Source organism: Canis lupus, chromosome 2 (genome assembly GCF_011100685.1).
Source record: "Canis lupus familiaris isolate Mischka breed German Shepherd chromosome 2, alternate assembly UU_Cfam_GSD_1.0, whole genome shotgun sequence".
Classification (NCBI taxonomy): domain Eukaryota; kingdom Metazoa; phylum Chordata; class Mammalia; order Carnivora; family Canidae; genus Canis; species Canis lupus.
Window position 1 is genome coordinate 4,015,129 of NC_049223.1, and position 27,380 is coordinate 4,042,508.

The 27,380-nt window shown below is 41.1% G+C and overlaps 1 protein-coding gene across 6 annotated transcripts in view; it reads right to left on the reverse strand.

The window, feature by feature from the left end:
• Positions 1 to 15,410: 15,410 nt before the first annotated feature.
• CCDC7 (coiled-coil domain containing 7) overlaps positions 15,411 to 27,380 on the reverse strand; it is a 383,402-nt gene continuing 371,432 nt past the window's right edge. For all 6 annotated transcript variants that reach the window (XM_038529717.1, XM_038529714.1, XM_038529715.1 and 3 more), the window contains 2 exons: positions 18,199 to 18,430; positions 15,411 to 15,582 (listed from right to left, as the gene is read on the reverse strand). In XM_038529717.1, coding sequence (XP_038385645.1) covers positions 18,375 to 18,430 — 56 coding nt within the window. In that variant the 3' untranslated portion in view covers positions 15,411 to 15,582; positions 18,199 to 18,374. The remainder of the gene's footprint in view (positions 15,583 to 18,198; positions 18,431 to 27,380) is intronic.

Here is a 27,380-nt window from a genome sequence, read left to right on the forward strand (position 1 = left end):
ATATGACTATGAGAGACTCCTACAATGGGTGAATGAATAAAGAAAATGAGATATATATATCTATATAATGATATATATCTATATCTATTTAATTATATTTACTCCAGTACTGGAGTATTTACTCAGCCATAAAAAGAATGAAATCTTGCCATTTGCAACAACATGGATGGATCTAGAGTGTATAATGCTAACTGAAATAAATCAGACAGAGAAATTTAATAAACAAATGAACAAAGTAAAAAGGATACAAAAAACAAGACTGTCAAATACAGAGAATAGACTAGTGGTTGCCAGAGGGAAGGTGGGTGTGGGAATAAGTGAAATAAGGGGCATTTAGAGTATATTTATCTTTATGAGAATGGAGAAATATGTAGAATTATTGAATCTTTATATTGTACACTTGAAAGTAATATGTAACTTTATGTTAATTATACATCAATAAAAAATGTAATTCATTTCTGGAGAGGGAGAGAGAGAGACAGAGAGAGAGAGGAAGATATCACTATAACTAGATGCTCTTTAGAGGCCAAATGATCATATTTTAAATATCAAGTTGTGAAAGGAACTCTACACGAAGTAGAATTATATGTTGTATATGATTTGTTACAACTCATTCTTCAAACTCTCTAAGATTGTTTAAAGAAATAGGTTCTATAGGTAGATAAAATGATGTAAACTATTTTCCTCTACCTGAGTCTTATATTTTTCATAACAAAATATTGGGCTGATGGAGTACATATGTATTTAACTTAAAAATTTGTCTGTGTCAATGAGAGATGTGACAAAGAAATCACTTTGAATCTATCTTTGGGATCTACAGTTACTTTATATTATATATTAAGCCCTATAGGTGAAAGATCAAATTCTTAAACATAGAACTTTAAATACCTACCAATTTTCTTTTTCCACTAAAACAGTAGCCTATCAATATAAGCACATTTGAAATGGTATAATAATTTGGGATACTGGAAAAATCTGATTAAATATGTAAGTGTATTATTTAATTTTATTTCACCTGGATTTTCAAATAAATAAGAATAAAAATTAATATTTAGGAATAGGAAAAGTTGATAAAATATTTTAAAAATAAATAAAACAGGGGCACCTGGTGGCACCTTGGTTAAGCTTCTGACTCTTGATTTTGGTTCAGGTCATGATCTCAGAGTTGTGGGATGGAGCACTTCCTCAGGCTCCCCTCTTGGCATGGAGTCTTCTTGTCTCCCTCCGTCTCTCTCTCTTAAATAACTAAAAAATCTTTAAAAAAAAACAACAACGAGGTGGGGCAGATGGTGGAAGACTAGGGCCCCAATGCACCTGGCCCTACCAATTTAACTTACAAACCATCCTGAACACCTATGAATTCGACCTGAGATTTAAAGAGAGAACAGCCGAAAGGAACACTACAGAGAGAAGTTTTCACTTCTAGCGAGGTAGGAAGGCAGAAAATGAATAAATTAATTAATCAAATAAATAAATAATAAATAAATAAATAAATAAATAAATAAATAAATAAATAAATAAATAGAATCAGTGGGGAGGGGCACCGGAGGAGCCGGGCTAAGGCCTGCAGGGAGCCTCCCGGCGGGAAAGCCCAGCCCCGGACCAGCGGGAGCTTTACAATCCGCCCCGGATTCCTCCCCAGGAAAGGCGCTCAGCAGGGACCCCGGGCGGGATCGGGGGGGGGGGGGACCTCCAGGTCCCGGGGTCACTGACCGAGGAGGGGCGCCGGGGGAGAGCGCCCCCCACACCGGCCCATCTCCGTAAAGGGCCGGAGCGCGCCCCGCGGCCTCGGGGAGCAGCCAGGGGGTCGGGCGGGGCTCCGGGCGGAGGGGGCTCCCCGGGAGCGCGACTCCAGCAGCGCAGGCCCCGGACCCCAGGGCGCCGGGGACACAGCCGGGATCCCGCCTCCCCCCGGGACGGGCCGAGGCGGGGAGGGCCCAGGACAGCGAGGACGCTCCTGCTCCGGGAGCATCCGGGCCCCTGCGGACTGGGAGATGGCGGGAGTCACTGCGGGGGGCGGGGGGCGCCCTCCAGGGCCAGGGAGACCTGGCCGCCGCCGGTGGGGTTGTCCCTCCTGGTGTCACCCTGTGCCTGGGACGGAGCAGGGCTGCCAGGGGACAGAGGCCTCACGGGGTAAACAGCTACCACGGAGCCCGGCACCTGGCAGGGGGCGGGGCAGCTCCCCAAGGTGCACACACCTGAGAATCGGCACAGCCCGCCCCTCCCCCAGAAGACCAGCTGGAAGGACAGGGGAAGAGTAAGTTCTTGAACAAGCAGCGCTGGAAAGCTCCAGGGGGAGTTGAGAGATTTACAGTATATAAAACTAGAGGGTACCAGTGCTTTTTCTTTTTAATTTTTTTCCCCTTTTTCCATTACAACTCGTTTTTATACCAGACTAAAAATTTCCAATATTTTTCTCTTTCCCCACCTTAACTACAATATTTTACCAGCTCTTCATTTTTAAGTTTCTTTCTTTTTCACTTTCATATTTCTACAATTACATGGCTTAGATATATTTTTTACTTCTGGATTCCATTCAACATATTCAATTTGATTTTGGGAGATATATGAGATATGGGTTTTTGTTTTGTGTTTTTTGTTTTCTCTTCCTTATTTTGTTCTATAATGGCACAAGTTAATATCTTCTAAAACATGACCAGCATGTACCCAGAATCAAGTGGTATACCGTGCTGGTTCATTCTGTGAGGTTATATTCTCTCTTCATTCCCATTCTGCCCCCCTCCTTTATCTCATTTATGTTTTGGTGGTCAATGTTGGGGTTTTCTATAAGTATTTCTGGTTTAAATAAATTTGGGACTGAGCATCTTTTAACATACAGAACTTAATACACGCAGAACCAAGAAGATCACCCTCTAGAACCCCTCAGGTAGACTACATTCTCCCTCCACTACAACTTCTTCACCACCACCATCTCCCAGTATCCCCCCTTTTTTTTCTCTTTTTTTCTTTTTTTCTCTTTTTCCTCTTTACTTTTGTTTTTTTTCTCTACTTTTTTTCTTCCTCTTTGGATTTTTGGCCTTATATTTTACAACTTATTTTAAAATTTGTTTTTCACCTTAGTGGTCCTTTTGTTCTATTTTGTTCTGATCTTTGTTTTCATTTTCTGGTCACTGACCTCATCAGAATCATCTAGGGTGAAATTTAGTTAGGTCCTGGTTGATATTCTTGACTCAGCCTGCTCATACAGCCACCCTGCAGTGAGCAAAATGACTAGAAGGAAGGGTTCACCACAAAAGAAAGTAGAACCAGTACTCTCTGCCACAGAGTTACAAAATATGGATTACAACTCGATGTCAGAAAGCCAATTCAGAAGTACAATTATAAAGCTACTGGTGGCTCTGGAAAGAAGCATAAAGAGACTTCATGACTGCAGAATTTAGATCTAATCAGGCCGAAATTAAAAATCAATTAAATGAGATGCAATCCAAACTGGATGTCTTAATAGCTAGGGTTAATGAGGTGGAAGAAAGAGTGAGCAACATAAAAGACAAGTTGATGGCAAGAAAGGAAGCTGAGGAAAAAAGAGAAAAACAAAAGACCCGGAGGAAAGGCTAAGGGGATAAATGACAGCCTCAGAAGGAAAAATCTATGTATAATTGGGGTTCCAGAAAATGCTGAGAGGGACAGAGGGCCAGAAAATATATTTGAAGAAATCAAAGCTGAGAACTTCCCTAATTTGGGGAGGGAAGCAGGCATTCAGATCCAGGAGATAGAGAGGTTCCTCCCAAAAAAAACAACAGAAACCATTCAACACCTCAATATTTAATAGTGAAACTTGCAAATTCCAAAGATAAAGAGAAAATTCTTAAAGCAGCATGAGACTAAAGATTCTTAACTTATATGGGGAGAAATATTAGATTAACAGGAGACCTCTCCAAAGAGACCTGGAAGGCCAGAAAGGGCTGGCAGGATATATTCAGGGTCCTAAATGAGAAGAACATGCAGACATGCAGCCAAGAATACTTTATCCAGCAATACTCTCATTCAGAATAGAAGGAGATAGGCAGAAACTGAAAGAATATGTGACGGCTAAACCAGCTCTGCAAGAAATATTAAGGGGGCCTCTGTAAAAGAAAGAGGATGCTCAAAGAAATAATCCACAAAAACAGGGACTGAATAGGTATTATGATGACACTAAATTCATATCTTTCAATAGTTACTCTGAACCTGAATGGGCTAAATGATCCCATCAAAAAACACAGGGTTTTGGACTGGATAAAGAAAGCAAGACCCATCTATTTGCTGTCTACAAGAGACCCAAGGACACCTCCAGCCTGAAAATGAAAGGTTGGAGAATTATTTACCATTCAAATGGTCCTCAAAAGAAAGCAGGGGTAGCACTCCTCATATCAGATAAATTAAAGTTTATCCCAGATATTGTAGTAAGAGATGAAGAGGGACACTATATCATATTTAAAGACTTTATCCAGAAGAAGACCTAAAATTCATGAATATTTATGCCCCTAATGTGGGAGATGCCAATTATATCAATGAATTAATAACCAAAGTAAAGACATAGATAATAATACACTAATACTGGGACACTTCAACACAGCGCTTTTTGCAAATGACAGGTCTTCTAAGCACAACATCTCCAAAGAAACAAGGGCCTTAAATGATACACAGGACCAGATGGATTTCACAGATATATACAGAACTTTCCATCTGAACGCAACTGAATACACGTTCTTCTCAAGTGCACATGAAAGTTTCTCCAGATTAGACCACATACTGGTTCACAAATCAGGTCTCAACTGATACCAAAAGATTGGGATTGTCCCCTGCATATTTTTAGAACACAGTAAAAGAAAGTATTGAAACTAGAACTCCATCACAAGAAGAAATTTGGAAGAAACTCAAACACGGGGAGGTTAAAGAGCATCCTTCTAAAAGATGAAAGGTCAACATGGAAATTAGAGAACAATTAAAAAGATTCATGGAAACTAATTAAAATGAAGATATAACCATTCAAAATCTTTGGGATAGAGGAAAAGCAGTCCTCAGAGGGAAATACATTGCAATACAAGCTTCCCTCAAAAAACTGGGAAAAACTTAAATACACAAGCTAACCTTGCACCGAAAGGAACTAGAGAAAGAACAGCAAGTAAAACCTACACCAAGCTGAAGAAGAGAGATAATAAATATTTTAGCAGAACTCAATGAAATAGATGCCAGAAGAACTGTAGAACAAATTGACAAAAGCAGGTTTTGAAAAAAAAAAAAAAAAAGCAGGTTTTGGTTCTTTGAAAGAATTAATAAGATTGGTAAACCATTAGCCATCCTTATTAAAAAGAAAAAAGACTCAAATAAATAAAATCATGAATGAAAGAGGAGAGAGATCCCAACCAATACCAAAGAAATACAAATGATTGGGATCCCTGGGTGGTGCAGCGGTTTGGTGCCTGCCTTGGCCCAGGGGCGATCCTGGAGACCTGGGATCGAATCCCACATCGGGCTCCCGGTGCATGGAGCCTGCTTCTCCCTCTGCCTGTGTCTCTGCCTCTCTCTCTCTCTCTCTCTCTCTCTCTCTGTGACTATCATAAATAATAAATAAAAAAAATTTAAAAAAAAGAAATACAAATGATTTAAACAAGGTATTATGAGCAGCTATACGCTAATCAATTAGAAATGGTTTATGTGAGGCGGGGCAAGATGGCGGAAGAGTGGGGTCCCCAAGTCACCTGTCCCCACCAAATTACCTAGAAAACCTTAAAATTTTCCTGAAAATCTACGAATTCGGCCTGAGATTTAAAGAGAGGACAGCTGGAATGCTACAGTGAGAAGAGTTCGGCTTCTATCAAGGTAGGAAGACGGGGAAAAAAGAAATAAAGAAACAAAAGGCCTCCGAGGGGGAGGGGCCCCGCGAGGAGCCGGGCTGAGGCCGGGGCGAGTGTCCCCAGGACAGGAGAGCCCCGTCCCGGAGGAGCAGGAGCTGCACCGACCTTCCCGGGCGGAAAGGGGCTCGCGGGGAGGTGGAGCAGGACCCAGGAGGGCGGGGATGCCCTCGGGCTCCGGGGACACTAACAGACACCTGCGCCCCGGGAGAGTGCGCCGAGCTCCCTAAGGGCTGCAGCGCGCACGCGGGACCCGGAGCAGCTCGGGGGGCTCGGGGGCGGCTCCGCGGAGGGGGCTGCGGGGGGGAGCAGCTCGGGGGGGTCGGGGGGCGGCTCCGCGGAGGGGGCTGCGGGGGGGAGCAGCTCGGGGGCTCGGGGGCGGCTTCCGCGGAGGGGGCTGCGGGGGCGGGAGCAGCTCGGGGGGTCGGGGCGGCTCCGCGGAGGGGGCTGCGGGGGGGAGCAGCTCGGGGGGCTCGGGGGCGGCTCCGCGGAGGGGGGCTGCGGGGCGGGGAGCAGCTCGGGGGGCTCGGGGGCGGCTCCGCGGAGGGGGCTGCGGGGCGGGAGCAGCTCGGGGGGGGTCGGGGGCGGCTCGCGGAGGGGGCTGCGGGGCGGGAGCAGCTCGGGGGGTCGGGGCGGCTCCGCGGAGGGGGCTGGCGGGGGGGGAGCAGCTCGGGGGGCTCGGGGGCGGCTCCGCGGAGGGGGGCTGCGGGGCGGGGAGCAGCTCGGGGGGTCGGGGGCGGCTCCGCGGAGGGGGGCGGCGGGGCGGGAGCAGCTCGGGGGGGGTCGGGGGCGGCTCCGCGGAGGGGGCTAGCGGGGCGGGAGCAGCTGGGGGGGGTCGGGGGCGGCTCCGCGGAGGGGGCTGCGGGGCGGGAGCAGCTCGGGGGGGTCGGGGGCGGCTCCGCGGAGGGGGCTGCGGGGCGGGGCAGCTCGGGGGGGTCGGGGCGGCTCCGCGGAGGGGGCTGCGGGGGGGAGCAGCTCGGGGGGGGTCGGGGGCGGCTCCGCGGAGGGGGCTGCGGGAGGAGCAGCTCGGGGGGCTCGGGGGCGGCTCCGCGGAGGGGGCTGCGGGGGGAGCAGCTCGGGGGCTCGGGGGCGGCTCCGCGGAGGGGGCTGCGGGGCGGGAGCAGCTCGGGGGGGTCGGGGGCGGCTCCGCGGAGGGGGCTGCGGGGCGGGAGCAGCTCGGGGGGCTCGGGGGCGGCTCCGCGGAGGGGGGCTGCGGGGCGGGAGCAGCTCGGGGGGTCGGGGGCGGCTCCGCGGAGGGGGCTGCGGGGCGGAGCAGCTGGGGGGGGTCGGGGGCGGCTCCGCGGAGGGGGCTGCGGGGCGGGAGCAGCTCGGGGGGGGTCGGGGGCGGCTCCGCGGACGGGGCTGCGGGGGGAGCAGCTCGGGGGGCTCGGGGGCGGCTCCGCGGAGGGGGCTGCGGGGCGGGAGCAGCTCGGGGGGCTCGGGGGCGGCTCCGCGGAGGGGGCTGCGGGGCGGGAGCAGCTCGGGGGGGTCGGGGGCGGCTCCGCGGAGGGGGCTGCGGGGCGGGAGCAGCTGGGGGGGGTCGGGGGCGGCTCCGCGGAGGGGGCTGCGGGGCGGGAGCAGCTCCGGGGGCTCGGGGGCGGCTCCGCGGAGGGGGCTGCGGGGCGGGAGCTCAAATCCAACAGCGCAGGCCCCAGAGCACAGGGCGCCGGGACACACTCAGGATCCGGCCTCCCCCGGGCAGAGGCCAGGAGGGCCCAGGACAGCGAGGACGCTCCTGCCCCAGCTGAGCAGATCAGCGGCCCCGCCCTGGAGCCTCCAGGCCCTGCAGACGGAGAGCTCCTGGGCTACTGCGGGAGCTGACTCCAGGGCTGCAGAGCTGGCCCCGCCACTGCGGTTATTCCTCCGGGGCCCTCACGGGGTAAACAACCCCCACTGAGCCCTGCACCAGGCAGGGGGCAGAGCAGCTCCCCCAAGTGCTAACACCTGAAAATCAGCACAACAGGCCCCTCCCCCAGAAGACTAGCTAGACAGACAAGTACCAGGGGAAGTCAAGGGACTTAAAGTACACAGAATCAGAAGATACATCCCTGTGGGTTTTTTTTTTTTCCGTTTGTTTTTTGTTGTTTTTGTTTTTGTTTTTTGCTTCCTGATTTCTGTTTGCTTCCCCCCACCCTTTTTTCCGTTCTATTTCTTTCTCTTTTTCTTCTCTTATTTTAATTTTTCTTCCTTCTTTCTTTTTCTTTTTCTCTTTTCTTTCCTTCTTTCTCTCCTCTCTTTTTCTCCTTTTCCCAATACGACTTGTTTTTGGCCACTTGGCACTGAGCAAAATGACTAGAAGGAAAACCTCACCTCAAAAGAAAGACTCAGAAACAGTCCTCTCTCCCACAGAGTTACAAAATCTGGATTACAATTCAATGTCAGAAAGCCAATTCAGAAGCACTATTATACAGCTACTGGTGGCTCTAGAAAAAACCATAAATGACTCAAGAGACTTCATGACTGCAGAATTTAGATCTAATCAGGCAGAAATTAAAAATCAATTGAATGAGATGCAATCCAAACTAGAAGTCCTAACGACGAGGGTTAACGAGGTGGAAGAACGAGTGAGTAACATAGAAGACAAGTTGATGGCAAAGAGGGAAACTGAGGAAAAAAGAGACAAACAATTAAAAGACCATGAAGATAGATTAAGGGAAATAAACGACAGCCTGAGGAAGAAAGACCTACGTTTATTTGGGGTACCTGAGGGAGCCAAAAGGGACAGAGGGCTGGAATATGTATTTGAACAAATCCTAGCCGAAAACTTTCCTAATCTGGGAAAGGAAACAGACATTCAGATCCAGGAAATAGAGAGACCCCCACCCCTAAAATCAATAAAAACCGTCCAACACCTCGACATTTAATAGTGAAGCTTGCAAATTCCAAAGATAAAGAGAAGATCCTTAAAGCAGCAAGAGACAAGAAATCCCTGACTCTTATGGGGAGGAGTATTACGGTAACAGCAGACCTCTCCACACAGATCTGGCAGGCCAGATCACTACCAACACCAAGGAAATACAAACGATTTTAAAAACATATTATGAACAGCTATACACCAATAAATTAGGCAATCTAGAAGAAATGGATGCATTCCTGGAAAGCCACAAACTACCAAAACTGGAACAGGAAGAAATAGAAAACCTGAACAGGCCAATAACCAGGGAGGAAATTGAAGCAGTCATCAAAAACATCCCAAGACACAAAGGTCCAGGGCCAGATGGCTTCCCAGGGGAATTCTATCAAACATTTAAAGAAGAAACCATACCTATTCTCCTAAGGCTGTTTGGAAGGATAGAAAGAGATGGAGTAGTTCCAAATTCGTTCTATGAGGCCAGCATCACCTTAATTCCAAAACCAGAAAAGACCCCACCAAAAAGGAGAATTACAGACCAATATCCCTGATGAACATGGATGCAAAAATTCTCAACAAGATACTGGCCAATAGGATCCAACAACACATTAAGAAAATTATTCACCATGACCCAGTAGGATTTATACCCGGGACGCAAGGCTGGTTCAACATTCGTAAAACAATTAATGTGATTCATCATATCAGCAAGAGAGAAACCAAGAACCATATGATCCTCTCATTAGATGCAGAGAAAGCATTTGACAAAATACAGCATTCATTCCTGATCAAAACTCTTCAGAGTGTAGGGATAGAGGGAACTTTCCTTGACATCTTAAAAGCCATCTACGAAAAGCCCACAGCAAATATCATTCTCAATGGGGAAGCACTGGGAGCCTTTCCCCTAAGATCAGGAACAAGACAGGGATGTCCACTCTCACCACTGCTGTTCAACATAGTACTGGAAGTCCTAGCCTCAGCAATCAGACAACAAAAAGACATTATTAAAGGCATTCAAATTGGCAAAGAAGAAGTCAAACTCTCCCTCTTCACAGATGACATGATACTGTACATAGAAAACCCAAAAAGACTCCACCCTAAGATTGCTAGAACTCATACATCAATTTGGCAGAGTGGCAGGATACAAAATCAATGCCAGAAATCAGTGGCATTTCTATACACTAACAATGAGACTGACGAAAGAGAAATTAAGAAGTCAATCCCATTTACAATTGCACCCAAAAGCATAAGATACCTAGGAATAAACCTAACCAAAGAGATAAAGGATCTATACCCTAAAAAGTATAGAACACTTCTGAAAGAAATTGAGGAAGACACAAAGAGATGGAAAAATATTCCATGCTCATGGATTGGCAGAATTAATATTGTGAAAATGTCAATGTTACCCAGGTGCAATATACACGTTTAAAGCAATCCCTATCAAAATACCATGGACCTTCTTCAGAGAGTTAGAACAAATTATTTTAAGATTTGTGTGGAATCAGAAACGACCCCCAATAGTCAGGGGAATTTTAAAAAAGAAAACCATATCTGGGGGCATCACAATGCCAGATTTCAGGTTGTACTACAAAGCTGTGGTCATCTAGACAGTGTGGTACTGGCACAAAAACAGACACATAGATCAATGGAACAGAATAGAGAATCCAGAAGTGGACCCTGAACTTTATGGTCAACTAATATTCTATAAAGGAGGAAAGACTATCCATTGGAAGAAAGACAGTCTCTTCAACAAATGGTGCTGGGAAAATTGGACATCTACATGCAGAAGAATTAAACTAGAGCACTCTCTTTCACCATATACAAAGATAAACTCAAAATGGACAAAAGATCTAAATGTGAGGCAAGATTCCATCAAAATCCTAGAGGAGAACATAGCCAACACCCTTTTGGAACTCGGCCACAGTAGCTTCTTGCAAGATACATCGACGAACGCAAAAGAAACAAAAGCAAAAATGAACTTTTGGGACTTCATCAAGATAAGAAGCTTTTGCACAGCAAAGGATACAGTCAACAAAACTAAAAGACAACCTACAGAATGGGAGAAGATATTTGCAAATGACCTATCAGATAAAGGGCTAGTTTCCAAGATCTATAAAGAACTTCTTAAACTCAACACCAAAGAAAACAATCCAATCATGAAATGGGCAAAAGACATGAAGAGAAATCTCACAGAGGAAGACATAGACATGGCCAACACGCACATGAGAAAATGCTCTGCATCACTTTCCATCAGTGACATACAAATCAAAACCACAATGAGATACCACCTCACACCAGTGAGAATGGGGAAAATTAACAAGGCAGGAAACCACAAATGTTGGAGAGGATGCAGAGAAAAGGAAACCATCTTACACTGTTGGTGGGCATGTTAACTGGTGCAGCCACTCTGGAAAACTGTGTGGAGGTTCCTCAAAGAGTTAAAAATAGACCTGCCCTATGACCCAGCAATTGCACTGTTGGGGATTTACCCCAAAGATACAGATGCAATGAAATGCCGGGACACCTGCACCTGGATGTTTCTAGCTGTAATGTCCACAATAGCCAAACTGTGGAAGGAGCCTCGGTGTCCATCGAAAGATGAATGGATAAGGAAGATGTGGTTTATGTATACAATGGAATATTACTCAGCCATTAGAAATGACAAATACCCACCATTTGCTTCAACTTGGATGGAACTGGAGGTTATATGCTGAGTGAAGTAAGTCAATCGGAGAAGGACAAACATTATATGTTCTTATTCATTTGGGGAATATAAATAAAATGAAAGGGAATATAAGGGAAGGGAGAAGAAATGAGTGGGAAATATCAGAAAGGGAGACAGAACATAAAGACTCCTAACTCTGGGAAATGAAGTAGGGGTGGTAGAATGGGAGGAGGGCGGGCGTGGGAGTGAATGGGTGACGGGTACTGGGTGTTATTCTGTATGTTGGTAAATTGAACACAATAAAAAATAAATTAAAAAAAGAAATGGTTTATGTATACAATGGAATAATCCTCAGCCATTAGAAATGACAAATAGGCACTATTTGCTTCAATGTGGATGGAACTGGAGGGTATTATGCTGAGTGAAATAAGTCAGGCAGAGAAGGACAAACATTATATGGTCTCATTCATTTGGGGGAATATAAATAATAGTGAAAGGGAATAGAAGGGAAGGGAGAAGAAATGGGTAGGAAATATCAGAAAGGGAGACAGAACATGAAGATTCCTAACTCTGGGAAATGAACTTGGGGTGGTGGAAGGGGAGGAGGGCGGGGTGTGGGGGTGAATGGGTGACGGGCACTGAGGGGGGCACTTGGCGGGACGAGCACTGGGTTATTCTGTATCTTGGCAAATTGAACACAAATAAAAATAAATTTATTTTAAAAAAAAAGAAATGGATGCATTCTGGAAAACCACAAATCATCAAAACTGGACCACGAAGAAACAGAAAACCTGAACAGGCCAATATCCAGTGAGAAAACTGAAGCAGTTGTCACAAACCTCCCAAGACACAAAAGTCCAGGGCTAGTTGGCCTCCCATGGGAATTCTATCAAACGTTTAAAGAAGATATAATACCAATTCGACTAAAGCTGTCCCAAAGGTAGAAAAGAACAGAATACTTCCAAACTCATTTTATGAGGCCAGCATCACCTTAAATCCAAAATCAGACAAAGAATACACCAAAAAGGAGAATTATAGACCAATATCCCTGATGAACACACATGCAAAAATTCTCACCAAATACTAGCCAATAGGATCCAACAATACATTAAGAAGATTATTCACCAGAACGAAGTGGGATTTATCCCCAGGATGCAAGCCTGGTTCAATGCTCGTAAAGCAATCAACGTGATAGATCAGTTCAACAAGAGAAAAAACAAGAACCATATGATCCTTTCAATAGATGCAGAGAAAGCATTTGACAAAATACAGCATCCATTCCTGATCAAAACTCTTCAGAGTATAGGGATAGAGGGAATATTCCTTAGTATCTTAAAAGCCCACAGCAAAGATCATTCTCAATGGGGATACACTGGGATCCTTTCCCCTAAGATCAGGAATGAGACAGGATGTCCACTCTCACCACTGCTATTCAACATAGTACTAGAAGTTCTAGCCTCAGCAATCAGACAACAGAAAGAAATAAAATTAATGCAAATTGGCAAAGAAGAGGTCAAACTCTTCCGCTTCGCAGATGACATGATACTCTACATAGAAAACCCAAAAGCCTCCACCCCAAGATTGCTAGAACTCATCCAACAGTTCAGCAGTGTGGCAGGATACAAAATCAATGCCCAGAAATCAGTGGCATTTCTATACACGAAAAATGAGACAGAAGAAAGAGAAATTAAGGAGTCAATCCCATTTACAATTGCACCCAAGAGCATAAGATACCTAGGAATGAGCCTAACCAGAGAGGTAAAGGATCTATACCCTAAAAACTATAGAACACTTCTGAAAGAAATTGAGGAAGACACAAAGAGATGGAAAAGTATTCCACGCTCATGGATTGGAAGAATTAATATTGTGAAAATGTCAGTGCTACCCAGGGCATTTTACATGTTCAATGCAATCTCTATCCAAATACCATGGACTTGGTAATCTTAAGATAACGAGATAACAAGTAGTCTTAAGATTTGTGTGGAATCAGAAAAGACCCCAAATAGCCAGGGGGATATTGAAAAAGAAAATAAAAGCCAGGGGCATCACAATGCCAGATTTCAAGTGTACTACAAAGCTGTGATCATCAAGATAGTATGATGCTGGCACAAAAACAGACACATAGGTCAATGGAACAGAATAGAGAGACCAGAAATGGTCCCTCAACTCTATCGTCAACTAATATTCAATGAAGCAGGAAAGAATATCCACTGGAAAAAAGTCTCTTCAATAAACGGTTCTGGGAAAACCAGACATCCACATGGAGAAGAATGAAACTAGACCATTCTCCTACTCCATACATAAAGATAAACTCAGAATGGATGAAAGATCTAAATGTGAGACAAGAATCCATCAAAATACTAGAGAGGAACACAGGCAACACATTTTTTGAACTTGGCCACAGCAACTTCTTCAAGATACATCTATGAAGGCAAGGGAAACAAAAGCAAAAATGAAGTATTTCGATTAATCAACATAAAAAACTTCTGCACAGCAAAAGAGTCAACAAAACTAAAAGACAACCTCCAGAATGGGAGAAGATATTTGCAAACGACATATCAGGTAAGTGTCTAGTATCCAAGATATATAAAGAACTTATTAAACTCAACAACAAAGAACCAAACAATCCAATCATGAAATGAGCAAATGACATGAACAGAAAGAAATTTCACAGAGGATGACATAGACATGGCCAACAAGCACATGAGAAAATGCTCTGCATCACTTGCCATCAGTGACATACAAATCAAAACCACAATGAGATACCACCTCACACCAGTGAGAATGGGGAAAATGAACAAGACAGAAAATAACAAATATTGGGAGAGGATGTGGAGAAAGGAGAACTCTCTTGCACTGTTGGTGGGAATGTGAATTGGTGCAGCCACTCTGGAAAACTGTGTGGAGGTTCCTCAAAGAGTTAAAAATAGACCTGCCCTATGACTCAGCAATTGCACTACTGGGGATTTACCCCAAAGATACATATGCAGTGAAAAGCTGAGACACCTGCAACCCAATGTTTATAGCAACAATGTCCACAATAGCCAAACTGTGGAAGGATCCTCAGTGTCTATCAAAAGATGAATGGATAAAGAAGATGTGGTCTATATATTCAATGGAATTTACTCAGCCATTAGAAATGATGAATACCCACCATTTGTTTCGATGTGGATGGAACTGGAGAGTATTATGCTGAGTGAAGTAAGTCAATTGGAGAAGGACAATCATATGGTTTCACTCATATGGTAAATATATAAAATAATGAAAGGGATTATAGAGGAAAGGAGGGACAATGACTGGGAAAAATTAGAGAGGGTGACAAAACATGAGAGACTCCTAACTCTGGGAAACAAACAGGGGTAATGGAATGGGAGGTGAGTGGGTGGGTTGACTGGGTGACGGGCATTGAGGGATCACTTGACGGGATGAGCACTGGGTGTTATACTATATGTTGGCAAATCGAACTTCAATAAAATATACATATAGTAAAAAACAGAACAATAAAACAAATCTCCACTTAAATAGAAACACATGATTAGGTAATAACAATAACAACAATATATATAATTAATTATATATTAATATATTATTAAATATATTATTATTATTATTATTATTATTATTATTATTATTCCAGGGCCAAAAAAGAGAAGAAGACCACATAAAGACACTTGACTATTATTCATTCAATATTTATGTTCTTCCCTCTTATTCTTTTCAATATTCCTTTTGATACCAGCATAAATTTAGTTTATAAATCTTTCATAGTTCTACTACAGCTCATGGTATGATAGGTAGTTTTACTAAATACTATGATTTGCAGGTTTACTAAATATAATATAAAGAATAAAGACTTTGTTCTGACCTCCTCAATGAATTTCCAGTTTTAATGTGAAAAAGATAAAGCAAGATATATTCTTTTCTAAACATATTTACCTGGAAGCATAAGAAATGTGTGAAGATGACTTTTCTCTGTGTAACATCGTACAAAGTAAATTTGCAAAAAAATATGACACTTAAATAATCATGACATATCAAAACCTGCAGAGAACAAATTTCATTTTATTGCTTTTATACCACACCAGAAGATATTGCAGGGACATTAATGAATAGAAGCAAGCTGGAACTTCAATGTAGAGCTTCTTTCTTAACACCAGCAACAAAAGGCTTTGATCTTACACTTTCAAGTTTGTTCTGGATAATAACGAAGAATTCTGAAAATAAACCAAGTAATTGTAACTTTCATGTAATTCAACTTCTAATATATGCACATACAAACATTTCTGAAACTTTTGGTTTTATGCATTTCTTGTTATTAGAGCATATGTTACATCAACTGCATGCCATTTTTCAAAATATTTTCTAGAACCTTTGGTTTTCAAAATCAGTGATCTTTCTCTCAATGCTAAAAAGTTTATTTTAGCTGGACATTGAGAAAGACTTACACCTTAAGCAAATTATAGTCAAGCTCCTCACAGCCCTCTTTTTGACTAGGCCTTGGCCCTGTCCTTGGCCTGCTTTTAGCAATACTGTTCAGCTAGTTTAGTAGGAATGCTCCTACTCTTGAGGTCTCCTTTTAGTAATTTTATATTGACCTCCTCCCTCTGTTCATTAGCTGTAAATCCCTAGTTCTCTTTACTGTATTTGGAGTTGAGTTCAGTCTCCCTGCCTTATTCAGTAGTCTTGAATAAAGCCTTCACTACCATTTTAAACAAATGTCAGAATAAGTTTTTAAGAGCATTGTTAAAAAGGGAAAGGGCTTGCCTTATCTTTGATGGTGGCCAAAGCCTTCCAAAGGCTGTAGATCCTACTCACTTTTGTCCTAATTCTGGCCTAATTTGAGATAGTCAGTGTCCTTGGTTGAAATTGACATTGTCTATTCAATATTAAGGGACATTCTACTACCATAAAAAAGCCCTACATTTTATCCAACAACAGTGTTGAAATACTTACTATTCCTGCTTCTACTTCTCCAGGGGTCTGTTTACTTATATCAGTCATTAATCAACAAAAATATTTCCTGTGTTTTTCTGAAAAGCTCACTGCCTTCCAGGTCCTGACTAACTGTTGGATCATTCATAATTCTTGAGTTGTGCCATTCAATATTGAAGCCATAAACCACATATGGCTATTTAGGTTTAAGCTGATTAAAATTAAAAATCTAGGTTCTCAAGTCACACTTGAGAGTCACACATCTCAAGAGTTCAACAAGTGCATGTGACTCAGAGCCCCATTATCAGAGGCACAGGTACAGAAGATTTCCATTATCACAAGAAATTTTTATTGGAGTGAAAGTTGTAATTGACAAGAAATAAGCAGTTTGGGAGAAGAATTTTTAACTGGAGCCAATATAGATTACATTTGTTTTGGGTTTCCTCTGCCAGTAGCTATAAGATTCTGGCTATTAAAAAACCCTGCAATTATTTGTATATGGTTTTGAGTATTGGTTGATTTCTCTTATATCATCAAATGATAAGCACCAGGGTTCTTAACTCTGGCAGTACATTTGAAACAACTATAAAGAATCTGGTTTAATTGGTCTGGGATGGGAACAAAGAATTAGTGTTTTTTAAAAGCACCGCAGATTAATTCTGTTTTGTAGACACACTTGAGAAGCGCTAATTTAGCACATATGTTACCTCATTTAATCAAATTATTACATAATTAATATATATGACACTATTATCTGCATAGTCCATAGGGGCAAAATGAGAAGCTGCAATGGGTCCAGTTTAAGTAATCCCAGCAATTGCCATGCATGGGGACAGATTGCTATGTTGAACTAAAATTTATGTTGAAAAAATAATTCTAGACAGAAACATAAAATTCACCTTGTTTGCAATCCAATTATTTGGTAACGTGCAATAACAATTTTACTATTTGTTTCTGCATATATTCTCTCCAAAACTCTCAGGAGTTGTTAATATGCTTCATCTTTATATTACCTCTGGGGTGGTTTCACAGTTTTGGAGACTAGATAATTGGTCATTAGCAAAAAAATTATTTTATTTATTTTTCTTGGCTGATAATTTAATTAGGCTCAATTTATGATTTCTACTTACCTGTTTTTTACTATTATACACTGTTTTTTACTACTGCATATATTATAAGCATTACCTAAAGGTAATGAGAGATTTTAGAGAATAGCCATTATTTCATTAAGTTTTCTATTTTATGTTTCTGAAGAAATCTATTTTCTCTTAATTTTTTATAATAAATGTAACACTAAATGGAACTCCACATACTTAGATTAATATCATTGTTCAATGCTCTAATTCGGCTGGAGATATAAATATATATCTGTAGATATATATACATATATAAAACATATATATGTTGAATGATTATATATATGTGTATATATATATATGTATATATATATATATACATATATATATAAAACATTCAAGTTTCAAAAGGGTATTGTATAAATTTAAATACTCATGTCAGTAATGATTCAGATTGGATTTCAAACCATATCATCCAATAGTACTACTCACTCCTGGGCACATTGAAAATGTGGTTAAAAATAATATTTTAATGTTATCAACATTGATTGGCAAGAGTCATGTCTTTAAAATTATTAGCACTTATATTTTGTGTGTGTAGAATTTATAAATTCTACAAAATATGCTCTAATACATATCAATCGGGTTATTGTCATGAGGCATTTATGTTTATGTACTTCTTTTTGTTGTTGAAATGTGTTGTGTAGTGTTCATATGTTAACATTTTGAGTAGGCTGAATATTTTAATCATTTGTGATTTAAAATATAAATAACTTTTTAAAATTAGAAAAAAGAGAAAGCATTGCAAACATTCAAACTTACCTGCTGCCAATGAAGCTCCTCCATGATCTAGACCTACCGTAGGATAGGGTATTTCCCACTATTGTTCAATGAGCACCATCCTTTCAAGTCAGTGTTAATTTTCGTAAAGCTTCTACATTTGCAATTTTCATTGTTATCTCCATGAATTTGCTCATGTTGGTTATTTTGACCAGAATTCATTTATTCTCAGAAACAGGGGTGTGGTAGAAATTTCGGGGAGCAATATGTGGCACTTTAAAGAAAAGTTATTGTGTATTAAAAAACTTAATTTCATTATAGTTGATCTAATTTTTATTATATGTAACCTATGAAAAACATTATTATATATGAATAATAGTAACACTGGAAATGGAAATGGAAAAGTAGTACATAAATCATACAAATACATACATAAATCAACCCATGTTTCTATAGAAATGATGCTGGGACACCCTTAACTTAGAGCAGTATAAATATAGTACAATGGTTCTCCAAATTTAGCCTATGCCAGAATCACCCAGAAAATTTGTTAAGACAGATTGCTGGATTTCTGGGCATTGATTTTGTATCCTGCCACGCTACCAAATTGCTGTATGAGTTCTAGCAATCTTAGAGTGGAGGCTTTTGGGTTTTATATGTATCATGTTATCGGCGAAGAGGGAGAGTTTGACTTCTTCTTTGCCAATTTGAATCCCTTTAATGTCTTTTTGTTGTCTGATTGCTGAGGCTAGGACTTCCAGGACTATGTTGAATAGCAGTGGTGAGAGTGAACATCCCTGTCTTGTTCCTGATCTTAGGGGAAAGGCTCCCAGTGCTTCCCCATTGAGAATGATATTTATTGTGGGCTTTTCGTAGATGGCTTTTAAGATGTCAAGGAAAGTTCCCTCTATCCCTACAGTCTGAAGAGTTTTGATCAGGAATGGATGCTGTATTTTGTCAAATGCTTTCTCTGCATCTAATGAAAGGATCATATGGTTCTTGGTTTTTCTCTTGCTGATATGATGAATCACATTGATTGTTTTACGAGTGTTGAACCAGCCTTGTGTCCCGGGTATAAATCCTACTGGGTCATGGTGAATAATTTTCTTAATGTGTTGTTGGATCCTATTGGCTAGTATCTTGTTGAGAATTTTTGCATCCATGTTCATCAGGGATATTGGTCTGTAATTCTCCTTTTTGGCGGGGTCTTTGTCTGGTTTTGGAATTAAGGTGATGCTGGCCTCATAGAACGAATTTGGAACTACTCCATCTTTCTATCTTTCCAAACAGCTTTAGTAGAATAGGTATAGTTTCTTCTTTAAACGTTTGATAGAATTCCCCTGGGAAGCCATCTGGCCCTGGACTCTTGTGTCTTGGGAGGTTTTTGATGACTGCTTCAATTTCCTCCCTGGTTATTGGCCTGTTCAGGTTTTCTATTTCTTCCTGTTCCAGTTTTGGTAGTTTGTGGCTTTCCAGGAATGCGTCCATTTCTTCTGCACCCCGATGTTTCTAGCAGCAATGTCCACAATAGCCAAACTGTGGAAGGAGCCTGGGTGTCCATCGAAAGATGAATGGATAAGGAAGATGTGGTTTATGTATACAATGGAATATTACTCAGCCATTAAAAACAACAAATACCCACCATTTGCTTCAACGTGGATGGAACTGGAGGGTATTATGCTGAGTGAAATAAGTCAGGCAGAGAAGGACAAACAGTGTATGTTCTCATTCATTTGGGGAATATAAATAATAGTGAAAGGGAATAGAAGGGAAGGGAGAAGAAATGTGTGGGAAATATCAGAAAGGGAGACAGAACATAAAGACTCCTAACTCTGGGAAATGAACTAGGGGTGGTGGAAGGGGAGGAGGGCGGGGGTGAGTGAGTGACGGGCACTGAGGGGGACACTTGACGGGATGAGCACTGGGTGTTATTCTGTATGTTGGTAAATTGAACACCAATAAAAAATTAATTTATTAAAAAAAAGATTGCTGGAGGGGAGGAGAGCTAATATGGCAGAAGAGTAGAGGATCTCATTTCATCTGGTCCTCTGAATTTAGTTAGATTCCTATTAAATCATTTTGAACACCTAGATGAATTCAACCTGAATTATAAGAAAAGAATGACTAGAATTCTACAAATAGAAAAGCACCCACCTTCTGCAAGGTAGGAGTATGGAGAAGCAAAACTGAAGGGATATGTCAGAAGATAAACAGTGGGGGAAAGAGCCTGTGGAAGCTGGTTACCAGAAAGTGAACTAGCACAAAATTGGAACCTTTAGAAATCTGATCCTGCAAGAGACATCCCTGCCTATAAGGTGCTCAGTGGTGAAGCAGGGCAGAATCCCAGGTGGGCAGTGTAGTATCAGGGTCCCCAGGGTCACAGAAAGAACAGAGTTGCCTGAGCTGACAGTGTTTCCAAGCATTGGAGTGGGCAAACTGGTTTCAGTCAGTGAACCTGGAAGGGGCTCTCAGCTCAGCTTGCCAGAAACCTCAATGCAGGGCCCTATTGGGTGAATGCTTTCCATACTGGGCCCTATAAAGGACAGAAACTGGGCAATCCTCTGACTTCTCCCAGAAATATCAGAATGGGTGCACACAGAGGCCTGGAAAGCCTTCAGGGAACAAAAGCCACACACAGCAACCAGCTTACAATGAGCCTGGCCCCCCACTGCACAAGGCTTGGTGCAACTCTGCCCAGGCAAAGACATCTGAGAATCAGTGCAGCAAACCCCTTCCCCTGGAAGACCAGCTGGAAGAATAGGTAAACAGCAAGTTTATGGACCAAACAGGACTGCAAAACTCCAGCACTAGGAGAAAATAATATATAGAATTCAAGGTTGTTTCTCATTATTTATCTTTCAGTTAAATTTTTTCCATTTCTTGGGGATCCCTGGGTGGGTCAGCAGTTTAGCACCTGCCTTTGGCCCAGGGAGTGGTCCTGGAGTCCTGGGATCGAGTCCCACGTCGGGCTTCCTGCGTGGAGCCTGCTTCTTCTTCTGCCTGTGTCTCTGCCTCTCTATGTGTCTCTCATGAATGAATAAATAAAAAAATCTTAAAAAATTTTTTTTTGCATTTCTTTTTTCTTTTGTCCCTTTTCAACTAGTTTTGTATTATATCAACACTTTGTTTTTAAGTATTTTTTTAACTTTCTATTTTTACATTTGCCTTTTATAGATATAGTCTTCATTTTTGGCTTCCTTTCACTATATTCAATTTTATTTTTGTATATATATACAATTTACATTTACATTTACAAAAAATTTTACAATTTTGGGATTTAGCACTTTTTAAAAAATTTATCATTTTAATTTTTAATTTCTCTCACACAGAGAGAGAGAGAGGCAAAGACACCGGCAGAGGGAGAAGCAGGCTCCATGCACCGGGAGCCAGACGTGGGATTTGATCCCGGGTCTCCAGGATCGCCCCCTGGGCCAAAGGCAGGCGCCAAATCGCTGCGCCACCCAGGGATCCCAAGTGCTTTCTAACATAGAGACCAAAACACACTCAAGACCAAGTGGATCATCTTATTTTGTCAACCTTGTGACATTATGAGATTATATTCTTTACCCCATCCCTTCTTCTCTGGACAAAATGACTAGGAGGAATTCACAGCAAAAGAAAGAACCAGAGATAATACTCTCTGCCACAGAGCTAACTGATATGGATATAAGTAAGAAGTCAGAGCTGGGATTCAAGGCAAGTTGATAGAAAGGAAGGAAGTTGAGCAAAAGAGAAAAACAACTAATGGACCATGAGTGGAGGCTTCAAGAAATCAGCAATGCAAAAAAAAAAAAAAAAAGAAAAAAAAAGAAACAATATTAGAACTATTTGCATCCCTGAGGGAGAAGAGAGAGAGAGAGCCAGAAGATTTATTTGAGCAAATCATAGCTGAGAACTTCCCTAATTAGAAAAAGGAAACAGACATTCAGGTCCAAGACACTGAAAGGACCCCTACCAAAATCAGTAAAAGTAGATCAACATCCTGACATATAATAGTGAAGCTTTCAAATTTCAGAGATAAAGAGAAAATCCTAAAGGCAGCTTGAAACAAAAGGTTCTTAACCTACTGGGGTAAGAACATTAGACTAGCAACAGACCTCTCCGTAGAGACCTGGCAGGCCAGAAAAGGCTGGCATGATATATTCAAGGTACTAAATGAGAAAAACATGCAGCCAGGAATACTTTATCCAGCAAGGCTGCCATTCAGAATGGAAAGAGAGATAAAGAGCTTCCAGAACAGAAAAAAAACTAAAAGAATATGTGACTACTATTAAGGGGGATCTTGTTAGCAAAGAGAGAGCCCAAAAGTAACACAGACTGAAAAGAAATAGAAACAACTTAAAGAAACAGAGACTTTACAGGTAATACAATGGCAGTATATTCATATCTTTCAATAGTTACTCTGAACGTAAATGGGCTAAATGCTCCAGTCAAAAGCACAGGTTATCTGATTGGATAAAAAAGCAAACCCATCCATATGCTGTCTACAAGAGGCTCATTTTAGACCTAAAGACATCTCAAGATTGAAAGTAAGGGGGTGGAGAATGATTTATCATGCTAATAGACCTCAAAACAAGGCTAGGTAGCAATCCTCATGTCAGACAAATTAGATTTTAATCCAAAGACTATAGTAAGGGATGAAGAATTAAAAGGTCTTTCCAACAGGATCTAACAATTATAAATATTTATGCTATTAACTTGGGAACAGCCAATTATATAAACCAATTAATAATCAAATTAAACATATTGATAATAATACAATAATAGTAGAGGACTTTAACACTCCATTTACAGCAATGGACATATCATCTAAGCAGAAGATCAACATGGAAACAAGGGATTTGAATGACACATTGGACCAGGTAGACTTCACAGATATATACAGAGCATTCCATCCTAAAGCAACAGAATACACATTCTTCTCGAGTGCACATGGAACATTCTCTAGAATAGACTACATACTGGGTCACAAATGAGGTCTCAACTGACACCAAAAGATTGGGATTATTCCCTGCATATTTTCAGACCACAGTGCTTTTAAACTTAATGACCACAAGAGGAAATTTGGAAGGAACTCAAACACTTGGAATTTACAGAGCATCCTACTAAAGAATGAATGGGTCAACCAAGAAATTAAAGAATTTTAAAAATTCATGGGAATGAATTAGTATAAAAACAACTGTTCCAAACCTTTGGGATACAGCAAAGATGGTCCTAAGAGGGAAGTACACTGTAACATAAGCTTTTCTCAAAAAATTAGAAAAATTTCAAATATGCAAGCTAACCTTAAACCTAAAGGAGCTAGGGAAAGAATAACAAATAAAGCCCAAACCAAGCAGGAGAAAAGAAATTGTAAAGATTAGAGCAGAAATCAATGAAATATAAATTAGAAGAACAGTATAACAGACCAACAAAACTAGAAACTGGTTCTTTGAAAGAACTAGTAAGATCGATAAACCCCTAACTATGCTTATCAAAAAGAAAAGAAAAAGGACCCAAATTAATAAAATAATGAAAGAGGAGAGATCATGACCTATACCAAGAAATTACAAACCATTTAAAAAACATTATGAGCAACGAAATGCTAATAAATTAGGCAATTTTGAAGAAATGGATGCATTCCTGGAAACTTATAAACTACCAAACTGAAACAGGAAGAAATAGAAAACCTGAAAAGGAGCAAGAAAATTGAAGCAGTCATCAAAAACCTCCCAAGAAACAAGAGTCCAGGGAAAGACGCTTCCCAGGGGAATTCTAGCAAACCTTTAAAGAAGAAATAAACCTATTCTTCTGAAGCTGTTTCAAAAAAACAGAAATGGAAGGAAAATTTTAAACTCAATGAGGCCAACATTACTTTGATCTCCAAACCAAACAAAGACCTCACCAGAAAGAATTACAGACCAATATCCCTAATGAACACAGATGCAAAAAATTCTCACCAAGATACTAGCCAATAGGATCCAAGAGTACATTAAAAGGATCATTCACCATGACCAAGTGGGATTTATTCCTGGGCTGCAAGGTTAGTTAGTTCAACATTCCCAAATCAATCAGTGTGATGCATCACATTAATAAAAAGGAAGGGCAAGAACTATATGATCCTTTCAAATGATGCAGAGAAAGTATTTGACAAAATACAAAAACATATTTTATTGATTAAAACTCTCCACAGTGTAGGGATAGAGGGAACATATCTCAATATCATAAAAGCCATATACAAAAAGCCCACAGCCTATATCATTCTCAACAGGGAAGGACAGAGCTTTTCCCCTAAAGACAGGAAGGAAATAGGGATGACCAGTCTCACTACTGTTACTTAACACAGTACTACAAGTCCCAACCTCAGCATTCAGACAATGAAAAGAAATAAAAGGCATTCAAATTGGCAAAGAAATCAAATTCTCACTCTTTGAAGATTTCCACTTTATGTGGAAAACCAAAAGACTCCACCCTGAAATCAATAGAAATCATACAGCAATTCAGCAACATGGCAGGATATAAAATCAATGCATAGAAACCAGTAGAATTTCTATACACTAATGATGAGACAGAAGAAAGAGAAATTAAGGAATCAATCCCATTTATAATTGCACCCAAAACTACAAGATAGGATTAAACCTAACCAAAGAGGTAAAGGATCTGTACTCTAAGTTTTTAAACTACAGAACACCTTGAAGGGAATCAAGGAAAACACAAACAAATGGAAAAACGTTCTATGCTCATGGATTGGAAGAGAAGTATTGTTAAATTGTCTATGTTACCTGGAGCAATCTATACAGTTAATGCAATCCTTATCAAAATACCATCGACATTTTTCGCAGAGTTGGAACAAATAATCCTACGATTTGAATGGAACTGCAAAAGACTCTGAATAGCAAAAGGAACATTGAAACAACAACAACGACAACAACAACAAAAACCCCCAAATGGGTGGCATCACAATCCCAGACTTCAAGCTGTATTACAAAGCTGTGATCATCAAGACAGTATGGGAGTGCCACAGAAACAAACACCTAGATCAGTGGAACAGAATAGAGAACCTTCCGCAATATGGTCAGCATATTGTTGACAAAGCAGGAAAGAATATCTAATGTAAAGAAGACAGTCTCTTCAATAAATGGTGCTGGGAAAATTGGACAGCTAGGTGCAGAAGAATGAGACTGGACCATTCTCTTACACCATACACAAAAATAGACTAAAAAATGGATGAAATACCTAAATGTGAGACAAGAATCCATCAAAATCCTAGAGGAAAACAGGTAGAAACCTCTCTTATCTGGCTGCAGCAACTTCTTGCTAGACATGTCCCCAAAGGCAAGGGAAACAAAAGCAAAAATGAACTATTGGGACTTCATCAGGATAAAGCTTCTTAAGATTTTTAAAAAATAAAAAAAAGATAAAAAGCTGCACAGCAAAGGAAACAGCCAGCAAAACTAAAGGTAATGTACAGAATGGGAGAAGATATTTTCAAATGATATAACCGATAATGGGCTGGTATCCAAGATCTATAAAGAACTTATCAAGCTCAACACCCAAGAAACAAACAGTCTGGTCATGAAATGGGCAGAAAAGACATTTCCCCAAAGAAGACATACACATGCCCAACAGACACATGAAAAAATGCTCCGCATCACTTGCCATCAGGGAAATACAAATCAAAACCACAATGAGATACCACCTCACACCAGTGAGAATGGTGAAAATTAATAAGACACGAAATAATAAATATTGGCGAGGATTCGGATAAAGGAGAACACTCATACACTGTTGTGGGAATGCAAACTGCACAGCCACTCTGGAAAACAGTGTGGAGGTTCCTCAAGAAGTTGAAAATAAAGCTAACCTTTGATCCAGCAATTGCACTACTGGGTATTTACCCCAAAGATACAGATGTAGTGATCCAAAGGGCACCTGCACCCCAATGTTCACAGCAGCAATGTCCACAATAGCTAAACTATGGAAAGAGCTGAGATATCCATTGACAGATGAATGAATGAAGATATATATATATATCTATATATATATCTATATATATCTATATATATCTTAATATATCTATATATGATATATATACCACATCTTCATATATCTATGTATATATATGTATATATATTACATGTATATACATATATGTGTATATATATATAAAATGGGATGTTACTCAACCATCAGAAAGGACAAATACCATTTACATCGATGTGGATGGAGCTGGAGGGTATTATGCTGAGTTAAATCAGTCAACCAGAGAAAGACAATTATCATATGATTTCACTCATATGTGGAATATAGGAAACGGCATAGAGGATCATAGGGGAAAGGAGAGAAAACTGAATGGGAAGTAATCAGAGAAGAAGACAAACCATGAGTAACTCTTAACTCTGGGAAACAAACAGGGTTGCTGGAGGAGAGGTAGGGGGAAGGGATGGGGTAATTTGGTGATGGGGATAAAGGAGACCACATGATGTGATCAGCACAGGGTATTATTTGCAACTGATAAATTACTGAATACTACATCTGAAACTATGTATGTACTATGTGTTGGCTAGTTGAATTTAAATTAAAAATAACAGATAGGGGATCCCTGGGTGGCTCAGCAGTTTGACGCCTGCCGTTGGCCCAGGGCGCGATCCTGGAGTCCCGGGATCGAGTCCCGCGTCGGGCTCCCGGCATGGAGCCTGCTTCTCCCTCCTCCTGTGTCTCTGCCTCTCTCTCTCTCTCTCTCTCTCTCTCTGTCTGTCTACCATAAATGAATAAATAAATCTTAAAAAAAATAACAGATAGCTGGACTTGAACCCCAAAGCTTCTGATTCTGTAGGTCGGAGGTAGGATCCAATAATCTGTACTTCTAATATATTCCCAGCTGATGCCCCAGCTGCTAGTCTTGAGACCACATTTTGACAAGCATTGATAGACAAATGTCAAAAGTTCAAATTCACTGGAATGTTGGATTTGGCGGGGGGGGGGGGGGGATACATATAATATATCTATGGTTCTTTAAAAAATCAGTATTAAGAGACAATTTGTATACTGCAAAAGAAAGAGTTCATAAAATTAGTATCAAGGAGGAAATAGTGGCAATTCTTTTTAGGCAGAAGACTCATTTTGAGCTGATAGAAATGAAGACTGGAGTATGAAATATCTTTTTATTCAAATAATGTTTGTTACAATGTTATTTGTTAGAGAGAAAACTGAAAACAACCAAAGTGCCCATTTAACAGAGATCT